This window comes from Myodes glareolus, chromosome 10 (assembly GCF_982192425.1).
Source record: "Myodes glareolus chromosome 10, mMyoGla1.1, whole genome shotgun sequence".
In the NCBI taxonomy this organism is placed as follows: domain Eukaryota; kingdom Metazoa; phylum Chordata; class Mammalia; order Rodentia; family Cricetidae; genus Myodes; species Myodes glareolus.
Window position 1 is genome coordinate 45,981,783 of NC_142035.1, and position 13,711 is coordinate 45,995,493.

At 46.8% G+C, this 13,711-nt stretch overlaps 1 protein-coding gene across 1 annotated transcript in view; it reads right to left on the reverse strand.

The window, feature by feature from the left end:
• Window positions 1-2,659: 2,659 nt before the first annotated feature.
• Window positions 2,660-13,711, reverse strand: part of Cds2 (CDP-diacylglycerol synthase 2) — a 46,768-nt gene continuing 35,716 nt past the window's right edge. The window contains exons 10-13 of the mRNA XM_048455380.3: window positions 12,739-12,891; window positions 10,194-10,313; window positions 9,704-9,807; window positions 2,660-9,299 (exon numbers count right to left, since the gene is read on the reverse strand). Of these exons, the coding sequence (XP_048311337.1) occupies window positions 9,167-9,299; window positions 9,704-9,807; window positions 10,194-10,313; window positions 12,739-12,891 (510 nt within the window). The 3' untranslated portion in view covers window positions 2,660-9,166. The remainder of the gene's footprint in view (window positions 9,300-9,703; window positions 9,808-10,193; window positions 10,314-12,738; window positions 12,892-13,711) is intronic.

Consider the following 13,711-nt stretch of genomic DNA (forward strand, 5'->3'; position numbering starts at 1 on the left):
TTAACTGGTCTCAGTTATCTGGGTACCAGGACTTTTGGAAACTCTGTGATATTTTTAATATGCAGCCAAGTTTGAGAATCTCTGTCTTCACACACACAACCTTGAGGGTACTGTGAACCTAAGAGCAATGGGGATTGTGCGGTCAAGACCAGAGTTCCCTCCTGCTGCAGAGAGAGTTCCTATTACTGGTCATAGGAAGATGGAATTCGTCCTGGAACTCCTCTACCCGACGATGCGCTTTCACTCCCACAACTGTTGCTACCATTCAGAAAGGGTTAGGGTTTTGGTTTTGGTTTTTTGCTTTCTATTTGGGAATTCCTTGAATTTAGGTTGATTCCAGAACTGGCGATCAATGTCTTTTGGTAACTATGGGGAGACATGGGCTGTGACTCAGAATGCCATGACTGAGTCCTTCCGTAAGGGTCCCCTTCCCCCGGGCTGCTCTGAATCATCAAACATGGACGACTCTTGTGTTGCTTCCCTTCTTCTCCTTCCCAGAAAACTGAAGGCTGTGTCACTCTTCCTCCTCAGGGCGAAAACACTGCACTTCTAGAACCCGGTCCCTCCCCAGGTGGAAATTAGCAGCTACTTCTGTGCCGGGCAGGACCAAGCCTGACTGGGCCTGAACACAGGATTGTCTGAGCTGATGGGAAGAAACCAGCACTACATGAAAATAGTACTTTAGACAGACCTCAACACTTCCTGTTGGCGATTTTATCCAGTCTCCAGACTCTCTCAGTGCTGAAAAGACCATGCCCCTGGACCAGACATCCCCGTGAGGATCATCCTCGTTCCTAAGTATGCCCACACCAAACTCTTCATCTTCACTCTCCTTGCTCCATAGCTTCTACAGCTCAAAACTGGTGGCGCCATTCTTCTGGTGGCCAAGGACAATCTCACAGCCATCCCTCGCTCTTCTTTTTCTCTCCCATGTTGCATTTAATCTTAAGGCTGATTCTGTTGGTCTATCACTGTATTCCTTCCAACATTGCTGTCGTTCCTTCCTCTGTTTCCCTGCCCCCGCCCTTGTCCCTCTGCGGTATGTTTGTCATCTAGCAGCTGCTAGATGACCATCTGGAAACATTGGATCAAACAACACAGGTCAAAACTCCCTCTCCCTCAGCACCTCATTTTGCCCAGAGTACAGTTGTTGCTGGGGCTGCAATTGCTGCCTGTGTCTCCTCCTGACTCAACATGCTCCTGCCAGAAGGCAGACTGGCTAATCCAACTATTGATGAGGTCACTCATATTACTGGCTTAAAGAGCAGAGATGGTGAGTATAAGAACATGTTAGAAAAGGCCATGAGTTTGGGTTTGGTCATGGAAGGCAGTACCTGCAAGCACAGGCCCCGGGAGCTACGGGGAACGTGGTGGCTGAGGCCCTCAGAATGACAGAACACCTAGGAAACTAGAGGGGAGCGGAGAAGCTTGGGCAGAGTGCCCATCCATGAGATAGACAAGTGATGAGCCACTTAGAAAGCAAAAAGGCTGAGAAGTACCCAAAAAGACGGGAAGATTGCCAGAAGAGCTGGCACAAAGACCAAGGGCAGAGATGTCTCTAGGAGCGAGGGTGGTGAGCAGGACCTTGGTAGATAACACTGGCTAGACACAGTGTTCACCCCCAGTTGCAGGAAGTAAGCACACCAGGTCACCATACTCCTGTTCCACCTTCGGTCTTCAAAACTTCTTGGATGTTGGGGAGGTGGCTCAGCGGTTGAGAGCACTTGCTGCTCTTCCAGAGGACCTGGGTTTGATAACCAGCACCCACATGTTGTCTTACAACCACTGGAACTACAGTTCTAGGGGATACAATGCCGTGTTCTGACCTCTCTGGACACCAAGCGTGCAAGTATTGCACACACATACAAGGAGGGGAAACATCCACCCATAAAAAAAAAATGAATGAATCTAATTTTAAAGTTTTAATATATTAAAAAAATCAACACTCCCCCAGTGTTGGGGAAATGGCTCAGCAAGTAAAATGCTTGTTGTATAAACTTGAGTGAAGAGCCCCAGAATCACATAAAAATTCAATGGGCATGACAGCCTGTCTGTAATCCCATACTCTAGGAAACAAAGACAGGGAACCTACCAAACAATCGAAAAGCGTGAGACCTTGTCTCAGTATATAAGGTGGAGTGCAAACAAAGAGAGGAAGACACGCAACATCAACCTGGGGGCCTCCACACACGTGCCCACACATGCAAGCGTATCACACACACATACACATACATGCAATGAAAACAAAAACCAAAAAGAGCATACACTTCCTGACTGACAGTGATATGTGTGACCCCTGTTCAGAGGCAGAAGTGAGAGGATATTACATCCAGTGTCAGCCCAGGCTGCATAGTAAGACTGTCTTAAAAACAAAACACAGAAACCAACCTCTTGGGAACAGACAAATGGCTCAGAGATGAAGAGCACTGGCTGCTCTTCTAGAGAACCCAGGTTTGATTCCCAGCCCCCATATGGTAATCCAAAACCATGTGTAATTTTAGTGGTGGGGATCTATCTTCTTTTGGTTTCTGTAGGTAACAGGCACATGTGTGGTACACACACACACACACACACACACACACACACACATGCAGGCAAAACATCCATATGCATAAAATAATTTTTAAAGGGTTTCTCCCATCAAAAACCACACACAATCTAGAATTTAAGATATGTTTATTTGTTTAATAGGAACATTCAGGTATATAAATAAGGTAAATACTTTCCAATATACAATATATCACATTCTTACACTGCACTGAGAAGAATCTACATGTGTTCTATACAATCCTAAGTGCAGAGAGAAGGGCAGGGCATGGTGAGAACACTGATTTAGTAAAGCCTGGCTTAGAGAAGTGACCCAACAGGAACACACACGTACATATCTATCTAAGAAAACTAAGGATTGTCACATGGATGCCACACAGCCAAATGCTGTGTCCCAGGCCCCTTAGTCTGAGGACAGGAAAGCAGCCAGGCAGTGTAGGACAACTGGATGCAGCAGGTCCCTCCACACAATAAAAGAGGCTAAGAAACTAGGGTGCTCTGTGCCGTCTGCCACTGTGATCCCCACTGCTGTCAGGAAAGTGTTAACTTCAGCTCAGACTCTAGAAGGGGCCAATGAGCCCAAGAATCCCAGGATAGATTTTCTGAGGTGACTTCTGATACCTACAGCCACCAAGAAGCACTGAACTGGCCCGAGTCCACCTTTGGTTGTGTGACTCCCACCCCCTCCCCTGCTCTCGGTCCTGTTGCTGTACCTGTGACTTCTCTGGAGTCCTTAAACTGGACAAAGAGTCGCTGCCTCCCAGGGCCTCCACTCGTTCGCTTTGTTATTCAGCCTTCGACACCTGCTCAGTGTGTCCCAAGACAGAAACCAAGAAATGAGAGAAACTTCATACAAACCAAGAAATGAGAGAAACTTCATACAAAGAACTCAAACACGTGTGCACATTCAGCTCACTGCAAAAACACTCTTATCCTTTCTCTACATCAGTGTTCCTTTGATAAAAGCCAGAAAAACCAACACACAAACCTAACGGGTGAGAAAGGAATTCTAGTAAGGGGGCAGAGGTGGCTGAGAACAATTTCCCTTGGGGTAGATGGCCGTGTGGTGAGTCCTTCTGAATGCTGTACTCATTCAAAGTCCTTCAAGAGCTAGAGCTGGGCATGGCCACGGTCTAGGAAAGCAGGTCCCCAGGACCTCTGTTAGCACTGGACTTCTCTCTCCAGATAAAGGACTGCCCGGTCCATCAGATGGCACAGTGAAGGAGGAAGGGCCAGGACCGGCAAACACAAGTCCAGAAGAGCAAGAGAAGCTCCAGGCTCTGGATTCTAGCAACAGGCCTGCAGGTCCCATTAACACCCTGGGATATTCCACAGTCAGAACAGAGGTTCCTACTCGTGTGGTCTGAGAATCTCCTGGGCCATGTTAGCCAATGCCATTCAATCAAAGGGAAGGCTTGTCTAAGACACACACCCACATACTCTCTTTCTCTCTCTCTCTCTCTCTCTCTCTCTCTCTCTCTCTCTCTCTCTCTCCTTCCCCAACTCCCCATGTCCACTCAGAAAACTGATTAAACATTTCTCCATTCATGATTAATAATTATGTGATATGTGATCCTTTGTTAATCTAGAACAGACTGAAACACATCACCTGGCCTCAATGGTCACCTGCTATAACCTGTTCTTTTAAAAGAAACGCAGAGTGGAATGCTTGTGGTGTCAAGAGCACAGGCAGGGCATTTAGGCTTCTGGCTGGTGTACTCAGCAGCAGAATTGTTCTCTCCATCCTGTCTATTCCTGAAAATGCACACTTGTAGAGAGAACCATGGATCCCTGAACTGTACAAGAGTGCAGGCCTTGGTTGGGGAAGTGGGGTCCAGAGCAAGACAGGCTCTTGCTGCCCGGGGTGGAGGCACCCCCAGGTCAGAGCAAATACCCTTCCTGTGAGCAATCTCAGCCACAGGAAAAGAGGAAGCAGCCTCACATTGTCCCTCAGTCAAGGTGGCCTCGATACCATGGAAAACAGCAAGCTGCTGCACGGGGCTCTCCCACTGGACGGCTGAAGTGCTCCTCTTGGGAGGCCAGTGTGGTCACTTTATAGGACACAAACAGCAAACTACGTGCAAGCAGTGGGAACGTGGGAGCTGAATACCCAGCAGCCCATCAGTGTGGGCCGAACCACTCACTGAGCTCAGTTTAAACAAAATAAAAAAAGCAACTACTGTTTATTGAGTGCTGACTATGTGCCAGTCACTTTGCTAAACACATGCATCAGCTCAGGAGATCCGCACAAGCATCCTCACAGCCAGCTGGTTGGAAGTGAAGACCGCCAGCACCCTGTAACCTGGCCAGATGGAGCGCTGAGCCTCAAGTCTGTCTTCTTCACATTGTTCTCAATTTCTAACACAGAGCTTCAGTTCTCCCATCTTTAAGATGGGAGAACACCTAGCCAGGGCGTCTTCTGGATCAAAGGAGGTAACGCATGCAAGCCCTTAGCACTGTGCCTGGCACATACTGAGCACTATATGACTGCAATTTGTTAACAACACACTGCTGCATTTCACCAGCTGGAGAACAAGATAAAGAGCCGGGCAGACAGGCACTGACGGAGAGGAAGGGCGGGGACAGAGTCTTCAGACAGCCAATGGATTTGAAGACCACTAGTCATCAAACTCTAGCTTTTGCATATTCTGCCCTTCTAGTCTCAAAAACCATTCCCATGTCCTAAAACCCCAACACTTCAGCATTCAAAGCACACCTCTAAACTGCTCCCAACATCATGGTCTTTTGACCTTTGAAAACAACAGTGTGGCCTGCCCAGTGAAGCAGCAACCCAACGGTAACAGTCTCCACCCACAGGAGAACCCAGGGCCCAGGTAGGGTCCCTGCCAGTCAACTTGAAGAGAGGAAGGCTAGAGGAGGCAGAAGGTGAACCACACTCTAACAGAACAGGTCAGCAGCTAGGAATGCTCCGAAGCATGGACTCACCCTGGAATAACGTGAGTGAGGACTGGCTAGGATGCTGCAGATGGGCCTAGCACAGCCCTGAAATAAGGACCCTTCTCTACCCTCCGTAAGTCCCCCCTCACCCAGGGAAACTGAATCAGGAAGTGGACGCTAATAATCTCTTTACAGACAGGATGCTGAACAGCTGACTAGTGTGATAATGGGAAAGGAAGTTTCATTTGCCCAAGACAAGGGAGAGTCTGAAGCGCTGCCCAAGAATTAGCCTCCCCTCTTCTGGGCACCCACTGTACCCTGTGCTCCAGACAGAGTCCACCCATAGCTGACTACCTTGTGTCAGAGTTACCCTGCCCCACCCTCACTCAGGTCTCCCTCCTCATCCTGACCTGGGCAAAAAAAACCACCCTCTTCCCCACGAGCCAGTGAGCAGGAACAGTGGGCACAGACACGATATACTCTGAGAGACAAGGACAACATGGCCTCAGATGTTCCTAACAAGAAGATTTAGCTGTGTTAGTCCACTTTGGGAGTGAGGAAAAGTCTCCCCTGAAGAACTACCTCAGGCTGACTTCACAAGAAAAGTGACTGCCATACAGTCTTGTGTGTGAGATACCCTGTCCTAAGTCCTTACGTCACTCCTCCACCCAGCTTCTCAACAGGGACTGACCTCAGCTTGCCATGGGCTCAGTAAACTCAGGGACACATTCAAATCTGGCTCTTGCCAATCCAGCAATTAGCCCATAATGTCTTTGTTGATTCTTCTGAAATACACTGCTCGACTTTTCTTGTGTAATATAGGCCAGGTTATAAGGGAAAAGCAAGCAGGGGCAAAATAATCATAAAAATAGTTTCACAGTCCACCTATGTAAGATTACATGTTAGATTCAATACCTCTGAAGACCAATTCATGTTTACTACAGCACAATAAGAATAAATACATTTTAAATGGGTTAGAAAGCACACACTAAAAGGCTGAGATTGTGAAATAGGCTGTGTGTGTGTGTGTGTGTGTGTGTGTGTGTGTGTGTGTGTGTGTGTGTACACTCTCCAATTTCCTTACAGGACTTCACTTTCAGAAGTAAAATACCAACATGAACTTTGTTTTTCACACTGAGGTGGTTAAGAGGGTGGGGATAACACACAAAGGGAAGCCTCCATTTCCTGGGAACAATCGTGAACAAACTCACCAGGGAGCCACCCTGGCTTGTTCTGTCAGCCTGGGTTCTGCGACCCCACTATCACCAGTTACAAGCTAATAGTCAACTAAGCACTGGCTCAGGCCTTGCTCAGGCCCCCGGGACCTAAGAGAAGGAACACTGAAGAACTTCAGGTGTGGGGACGCCAAGGACTAGGCATTCCTGTCCCGCAAACAAACTGTGAGATGCAGTATTCTGGTTGACCCCTGGCTCTCATTTGAGGGGCCTCAGAAGGCTGCTAGGAATAGATGGCACACAAACAGAAAACCAACCCTCTAAATGAAAACCGCACAATACTTACAATCACAGAGTGGAAACATAAAGCCATGCATGAAAGTGACAAGCACTAAATTAATGACAAGGAAAGGCACAAAAATTTTATTTCTGACAAAATGAGTGTAAAGCAAGTTATGTGAGCCACCGAGACCTGCACGGTGCGTGTTAAAGTAGTCTCTCAGATCCTGCCTATTTAATGGGACAAACATGCTGGACAGACACACGGTGGCACTGCTCTCCTGGCTACTTGACTGGGAAATTCTCCTGTTTCCCAGGAACTCAGAAAAGAATAAAGACCTCTGGCTGGCAGCTCTAGTGAGCACTGACCTTCAGTGTTTTAGGCACCAGCAACTACTTCCTCAAGCCTCAACTGCTGCTGCTCAAGAGTGAGTCTTGGCTGCTGAGGATCGGAGTGCCCTTCTCTATCTAGTCTGGTGATCCAAGGTCATTTTTCAGTCAGAAAAGTACAGTCTCGTTCCTAAGTACCACTGAAAAATCTTAAGAAGACACTGACTCACCCTAAAAGCAATTGTAAAATACACCTAGTGTATTTCCTTTTTGGGTGCCCAAGACATGACTCAATAGCAACAGGGGCCCTAGTGACAGGAACTTCTCTGGAGAGTTACAGAATTGGTGAACTTCCAGGGTAAGTGAGAAAAGGAGAACCCTGAGAGCAAAGCTTCCCAGCCAGGGCCACACAACCCAAACCCAAGGCATCAGGGGGTTCAATGCAGCCCTGGAAGCCGAGAAAGAAAAGCCACAAGGCTGACGTGGAAGTCAAAGCTCAGAGCCAAAAAGCCACTCCAACCCCACTTCCCTGTGGGGCGCATAGTAGCGCATGACAGACACTCTGAAAGCTGTCTGTTTATTGGAGGAGATAGAAAGGCTAATTTGAAAACAAACAGGCACAGACCAATGTGCTTAAAGCAAACCATGGTGCCCTCCTCAGCAGTGGGTACACCACGGCCATGGTGTTAACATGCTTGGGGACAAGTTCTTTCTCTGCCACCTGCTCCTGACAAAGAACCAGCCTCTCGACTTAGCAATTTCAGCTTATGCTTAGGAAGGAAAAGAACAATCACAGCTTACACAAACAACAGCAAGAGGTCCCCAGTAACATATAAACTACATCTACACTGGTCACATTTCATAAAATGTACAATGAGTCTTGAGATTAGCCTCGCCGTAGTACTGAGCAGAACTCAGGTACTCTGTGAAGAAGTCCGGATATGACTGAAACCACGAAGGAAACAAGAGACTTCTAAAGACACAGACACACACTCACCTCAAGAGTACTATGTACACAACACAGCAGCAACGCAAGTGGGCTTCCAGCAAGGGGTATGTGAACCAAAGCCCTCTGCGCCCCACCCCTCACGAGTCCCCAGACGAATTCAGCAGCAGCAAACCCACAGTGCAAATGTGAGGGCCTCAGCTCTGAAAGACACGGTGTGCAGGACCTCCTCTGGAAGTCCTTGGAGCCTGCGTGGTGGGGAAGGCGGTGACAGTGCATTCTACTGCATATACCTGAAATACGACAGTGTGGGGTTCTCTTTCCAGACTTCATCAATTCTTCACGCTTTCTGAGAAAAATGAAGCCTGAAATCTTCTTTCAGCCTGTATGGTTAAAGCAAACCAGGAGCAAAGCTCCTGTGCCCTCTGTAGGGTATGGCTTGGATCAGTAAGCCTCCCGCTCAAATCTACAGAGGGCAGCCCTCCACGGCTCTCCCTCCTCAAGTCTACAGAGGGCAGCCCTCCACGGCTCCCAGGCAGGGATGCCTGGAGAAGCCCCAATGAAAGGTGTCAAGCGAAAGCAATGAGGCCATGAAGCTGTGCCAGGTGGGAGAGTCTCTCTACTAGTTAGATGAATGGATGACCTCTCAGATAGATCGGAAACTAGACGAGTGGGGGTTAGAACCACCAAGCAGACCCCCTGAGCTGGGCAACACTGTCTTTCATGTTGTTCAATACCTGTATTTAAGAAACCCAAATGGTTCTCCCCTGTGACTTCTTTGCAACTCAAAGCCATAACTTACTCACAGTCCACACTATAAACAGACTGTATATACAGATTTTTAAAACACAAAACTCACAAATGTAAAAGGGAGGGAAAAAAGACAGTGAGTTCTAGCTTTTCATTATCTAAGTCACAGCATTTGGGCTGGCCTTGGTGACCTGCCCCTCTCATTCAGTCCTGCTCCGGCTCTCCTGGCCCTGGGTGGACACTACTCATCTTCCAAGGCAGAGGTCAGAATCCCCTTGTCAGTCAGGTGAGACTTGAGTGTGTTGAAGATGTGGAGCTGCTGATCTGGTCGCAACGTCAGAAACTGCTGAATCAGTTTGCTCGGGTTTGGGCCCCTACAACAGAACATGAAGCATGATTGAGCAGGGGCAGTCACTTTGCAGGCCCAGTTATCCAAGTGGAACTCTGATCTGTAAATTCACTATTAGTAGAGGGAAGAGACCTCAGACAATCCATAAACATAAACATCTAAAAACCACATTCAAGCTTAGGATGGATTTTACTGAACTTAGGAGACTAATTTGAGGATATCATCATACTTTAAAAATCCAGTCAGGCATGGTGGTGCACACCTTTAATCTCAGCACTCAGGTGGCCGAGGAAGGTGGACCTCCGAGTTTGAGGTCAGCCTGGTCTATAGAGAGAACAGCCAAGGCTACACAGAGAAACCCTGTCTTGAGAAAAACAAAAAACAAAAAAAAGAAATCTGCTCATCTGGTTCGGGTGGGGGTAACCGTACCTGATAAAGCTGGCAATGTACACATTGACAAAGGTGGCCATCAGGTACTGGCAGTCAAAGCGATCCATGATGCCTCCATGACCAGGAATGGTATTGGCAAAGTCCTGTTGGAGGCAGAGAAAAGAAGGGTGAGCCTGGCCTCACAACAACCAAATCCCAGACTAAAAGATCCACCCCATAACCAGAGCCCTGCTGGGTAGAAAAGGTGATGGAAAGAGGTATAGAATCAAATGCTCAGGTAGTCACAGAATACAACTATAAATTACAAAATGTTCTTTTGTTGAAAAAAACTAACAAACTAAAAACTGACTTTACTTCCGCTTACTGACCCTCAAGTCCAGCGCATGGGTCAAGAAGAGCAGACGCTAAGTGACAAGGTGCATGAGCTGGTATGGTGGAGAGGTAAATGCTGACGGAGCAGGGCAGAGAAGGGAACATGGACAGGCAACAGGAAGTGAGGGGTGAGGGATAGAGGGGGGCGTTTCCCTACTTTGATTTTAAAGGCTCGTTTGAATCCACTTGCGAAGAATCCTCCAAATGGACCGATGAGAGAGGCAAAGGTGGAGAGAGCGATGCTGTGGATCTGGAAAGGGTACATCCTCACTGTTTTCTGAAGAGAGTGAAATTCAAGTCAAGCAATGGTCAAGTCTGGCTTTTTACAATTAATGGAACAAGTTAACAAAACTAGGTATCTCTTTTTCAATTAATCAGAAGACTGAAGGGCTGGAGAGATGGTTCAGTAGCTAAGAGCACCTGCTGTTTCTGCAAGAATCTGGGTTCAGTTTCTAGAACACATGGTAGTCCTACAACCACCCATAACTCTAGTTCAAGGAGATCTGTTTTATTTTTAAACCAAATCTCAATCTTATGATTCTATCAATAAAGACTCTGGAGTCAGATGCTGGGATGAAAACCTGCTAGCTCAGAGAAGTCGAGGAGCAACCAACCAACTGACCCTCCTCTTTAGACAACTTCAAAAAAGAGAGAGCTTCTCTTCCACAATCTCAAACCAAAAAGGCTGCCAAACTCAAAATCCTTCTCTACTGCTTCCTGTGTGTTGCTCTATTCGTTTTCCTGACTCTCTCTTACTCTCTAGGACTACTTCCTGTCAACTATTTGCTGGCTCAGCCTCAATGTTGACTTTATTTAATTAACATAATCTCAGGGTTCATGGTGTGATCAAAAATTCCACAACAGATCTCTCGCCCTCTTCTGGCCTCCACTGGCACTGCACACACATACAGCCCTAGTTAAAGTCTCTAACATATGGCCCAATGGTAGACAGTAAACTATTCTGGCCTTGAGGTGGTACACGCCTATAATCCCAGCACTGGGAGGCAGAAGCAGTAGGATGAGGAGTTCAAAGGTACCATTAGCTACAGAGACTTTAGGGCCAGTCTATACTACATAAGAACTTGTCTCAAACAAACAAAAGAAGTAATCAACTTCCTATGATGTTTTGCAGGCAATATATGAAGAAATCCAGCCTTAGCCTTACAGAGAATATAATTTTAAAAAGATGTGTATTTCAGCAGTCTTCTTAGAGAATTGTGGGCATTCTTTAACTTTTCACTAGAACTTGACAGGTATGGTTTCTTAAAGCTTAGGGGAAGGCTGGGGAGATGTTCACCAGTTAAAGTACTTGCCCTACAAACAAGAGGACCAGAGTTCAGAGCCCCAGAACTCATGGAAATGTTGGGTGTGCATGGCAACCAGCTATAACTCCAAACTCTGAAGAGGATCCCAGAGTAAACTGGCTAGCAAGAAGGCATAGTGCTAAATTCATGATTAACTCAAGAAGCCCTGCCTCAAAAGAATAAGGTAGAAGAACAATTGAGAAAGATTTCTGTCATCAACCATAGGCCTCCACACACATATGTATGAATGCAGACACCTAAAAATATACATACATTCATGCAACCATACACATAGGAAGAGAAGAAAAATAGCTGAGAGCCAGGTGGTGGCACACACCTACAATCCCAGCACTCACAAGGAGGCAGAAGGATTTCAAGTTCATAGTGAGATCCTGCCTCACAAAAACAAAAGCCAAAAAAAAGTTAGGTACAGTGTGGAATCTGAAGTCTTCCTAATGAGTTTTTTGTGCTTTTTCACATAAATCCATTGGTCTACAATGTACCCAGACATGACTGTGAACACCATATACCAACATCTAAGAAACACCAGGTTACTGTTATGCAACTGTTAGGCAAATGTGAGCACATTCTGTTATGTGAGGTCAGACAGTTTTGAAGTGCCAGAAAGCCACCATGTTCACAATGACAGGTGCATGTTTTCAAAATTCTCATTTTCACCTGAAATGTGGATTTTTATCATTGGTAACAACTATCAGTCAGTTTCTTTGAAGTAACAGGCTTACTTCACTCTTCTCAAGAAAAATGTCCCATTACACCCAAGTCTCTTCAAATGAAAACTCCCTGCCAAGAACTCAGCAGCTAGCTGAGCTCACGACGCACACAACTGTGCACCTTTCTTTCCTTAGGACACACTATGCTTCAGTACTTGGCAGAAATACTTTCTGTGTATTTTCCATTTCAGTACAGAGAATATTAAAATGGTGTCGAGGATCGGAAATATTTTAATGAAGTTACTAATTTTAGAATTCCATCAAGGGCACACACAAGAGCAACTGTCTTGTCTACATTTGCCAGGAAGGTATAGCATGAAGCAAGCAATCAGGAGCTGGTCCAGGCAGGGCTGTAGTTTTCACTCATACCCAAGTGTCACAAATTTTCACCACTAATTCTGTATCATCAGAAGATGTCAACCCAGAGAAAGAGGTGCATATTATTTAGAAAGCAGCCAGGGGACTTCACAGACCCCTTTAAAAAGATCTCAGGGTCCTCTAGGAACCCACACAGCAGGAGAACCACTCCTCTAAGTGACATGAAGTTGGGGAAAGGTCTCCTCTATCTTGATCCTGACCCAGAGCTCAGAGCTCTGGGAGGAGAGGGAGCTAGTATCTCTGGAGGGAACCCCTCCCTGCAGCCACCCAGCATTTAAGTGGCACATACCCAGCCCACTATCGACTGGACCACTCCAGGGATGTTGTACTCCTGTAGGCGGAAGAGGTCAGATGGCTCACAGTCCACCGTGAAGCTGTTGGTGTCATTGTTGTACTCCACAGGACAGACGAAGCATCTGTACCCAGACATCACATAGGAGAGCTAGGGATGGAGAGCAGAGGGGCAAGCAGGAACATCAGCTGTAGACATCCAGCCTGAATGGCCAGCACCATGATTCTCAGAGTTCCTCCCACCTTGCTCACTGGATGCCATGGGCTCAAAGAAAGTCTTGTGTTTTACTACATGTATATTTTTACCTGAATAAAAAGGTAATAAACATAAAAATAAAAAGGTAATAAAAATAAAAAGGTTCATATGTCTCACTGGGGACTCACACATGTATGTCCAAACACAAACCTTGAAAAAAAACGCAGGAAAGATCTGAGCAAAGAGCTGTAGGACAGTTCTTCCCACCTGTGGAGCCCAGTCCCATTGTGCTAAGAATCTCTAAAGTCAGTGCTACAGAGAAGCCATGGTTGGGGTGTGGTGGGGAGGGTACAGTGACAGCCAGCCAACACTAGAAAAGGGAAGGACTGAGAATCAGCAGCAGGGAACAGTGTCTTCAAACGGCTAGAAGATTGTACTCCTGAACAAGTCATATGCAGAAGAAAACCTTGAGAGGAAGCAACACTTCTTACCTCACCCCTTAATCCAAGCTGCCAGTCGCCACCCCAGTCTTAGTTTACTACCTGGTGCCTGGGCATAAGAGGACATACAGGGTATGCATGGGCCCTACACAACTACCTGAAAACTGGAAGCTGCCATGCCAGTTACAAAATGTGTTCTTTTGAGCAAGGCCAGCACTGGGCAGGAAAGAGTCTCTGGTTTGGAAAGACAAGACATATTCTCCACTCCTGCACAGGCCTCTGAAGACAGTGTCAGGCCCTGTACCCTCCCCATCCAGACAGTAGTTATCACCTAC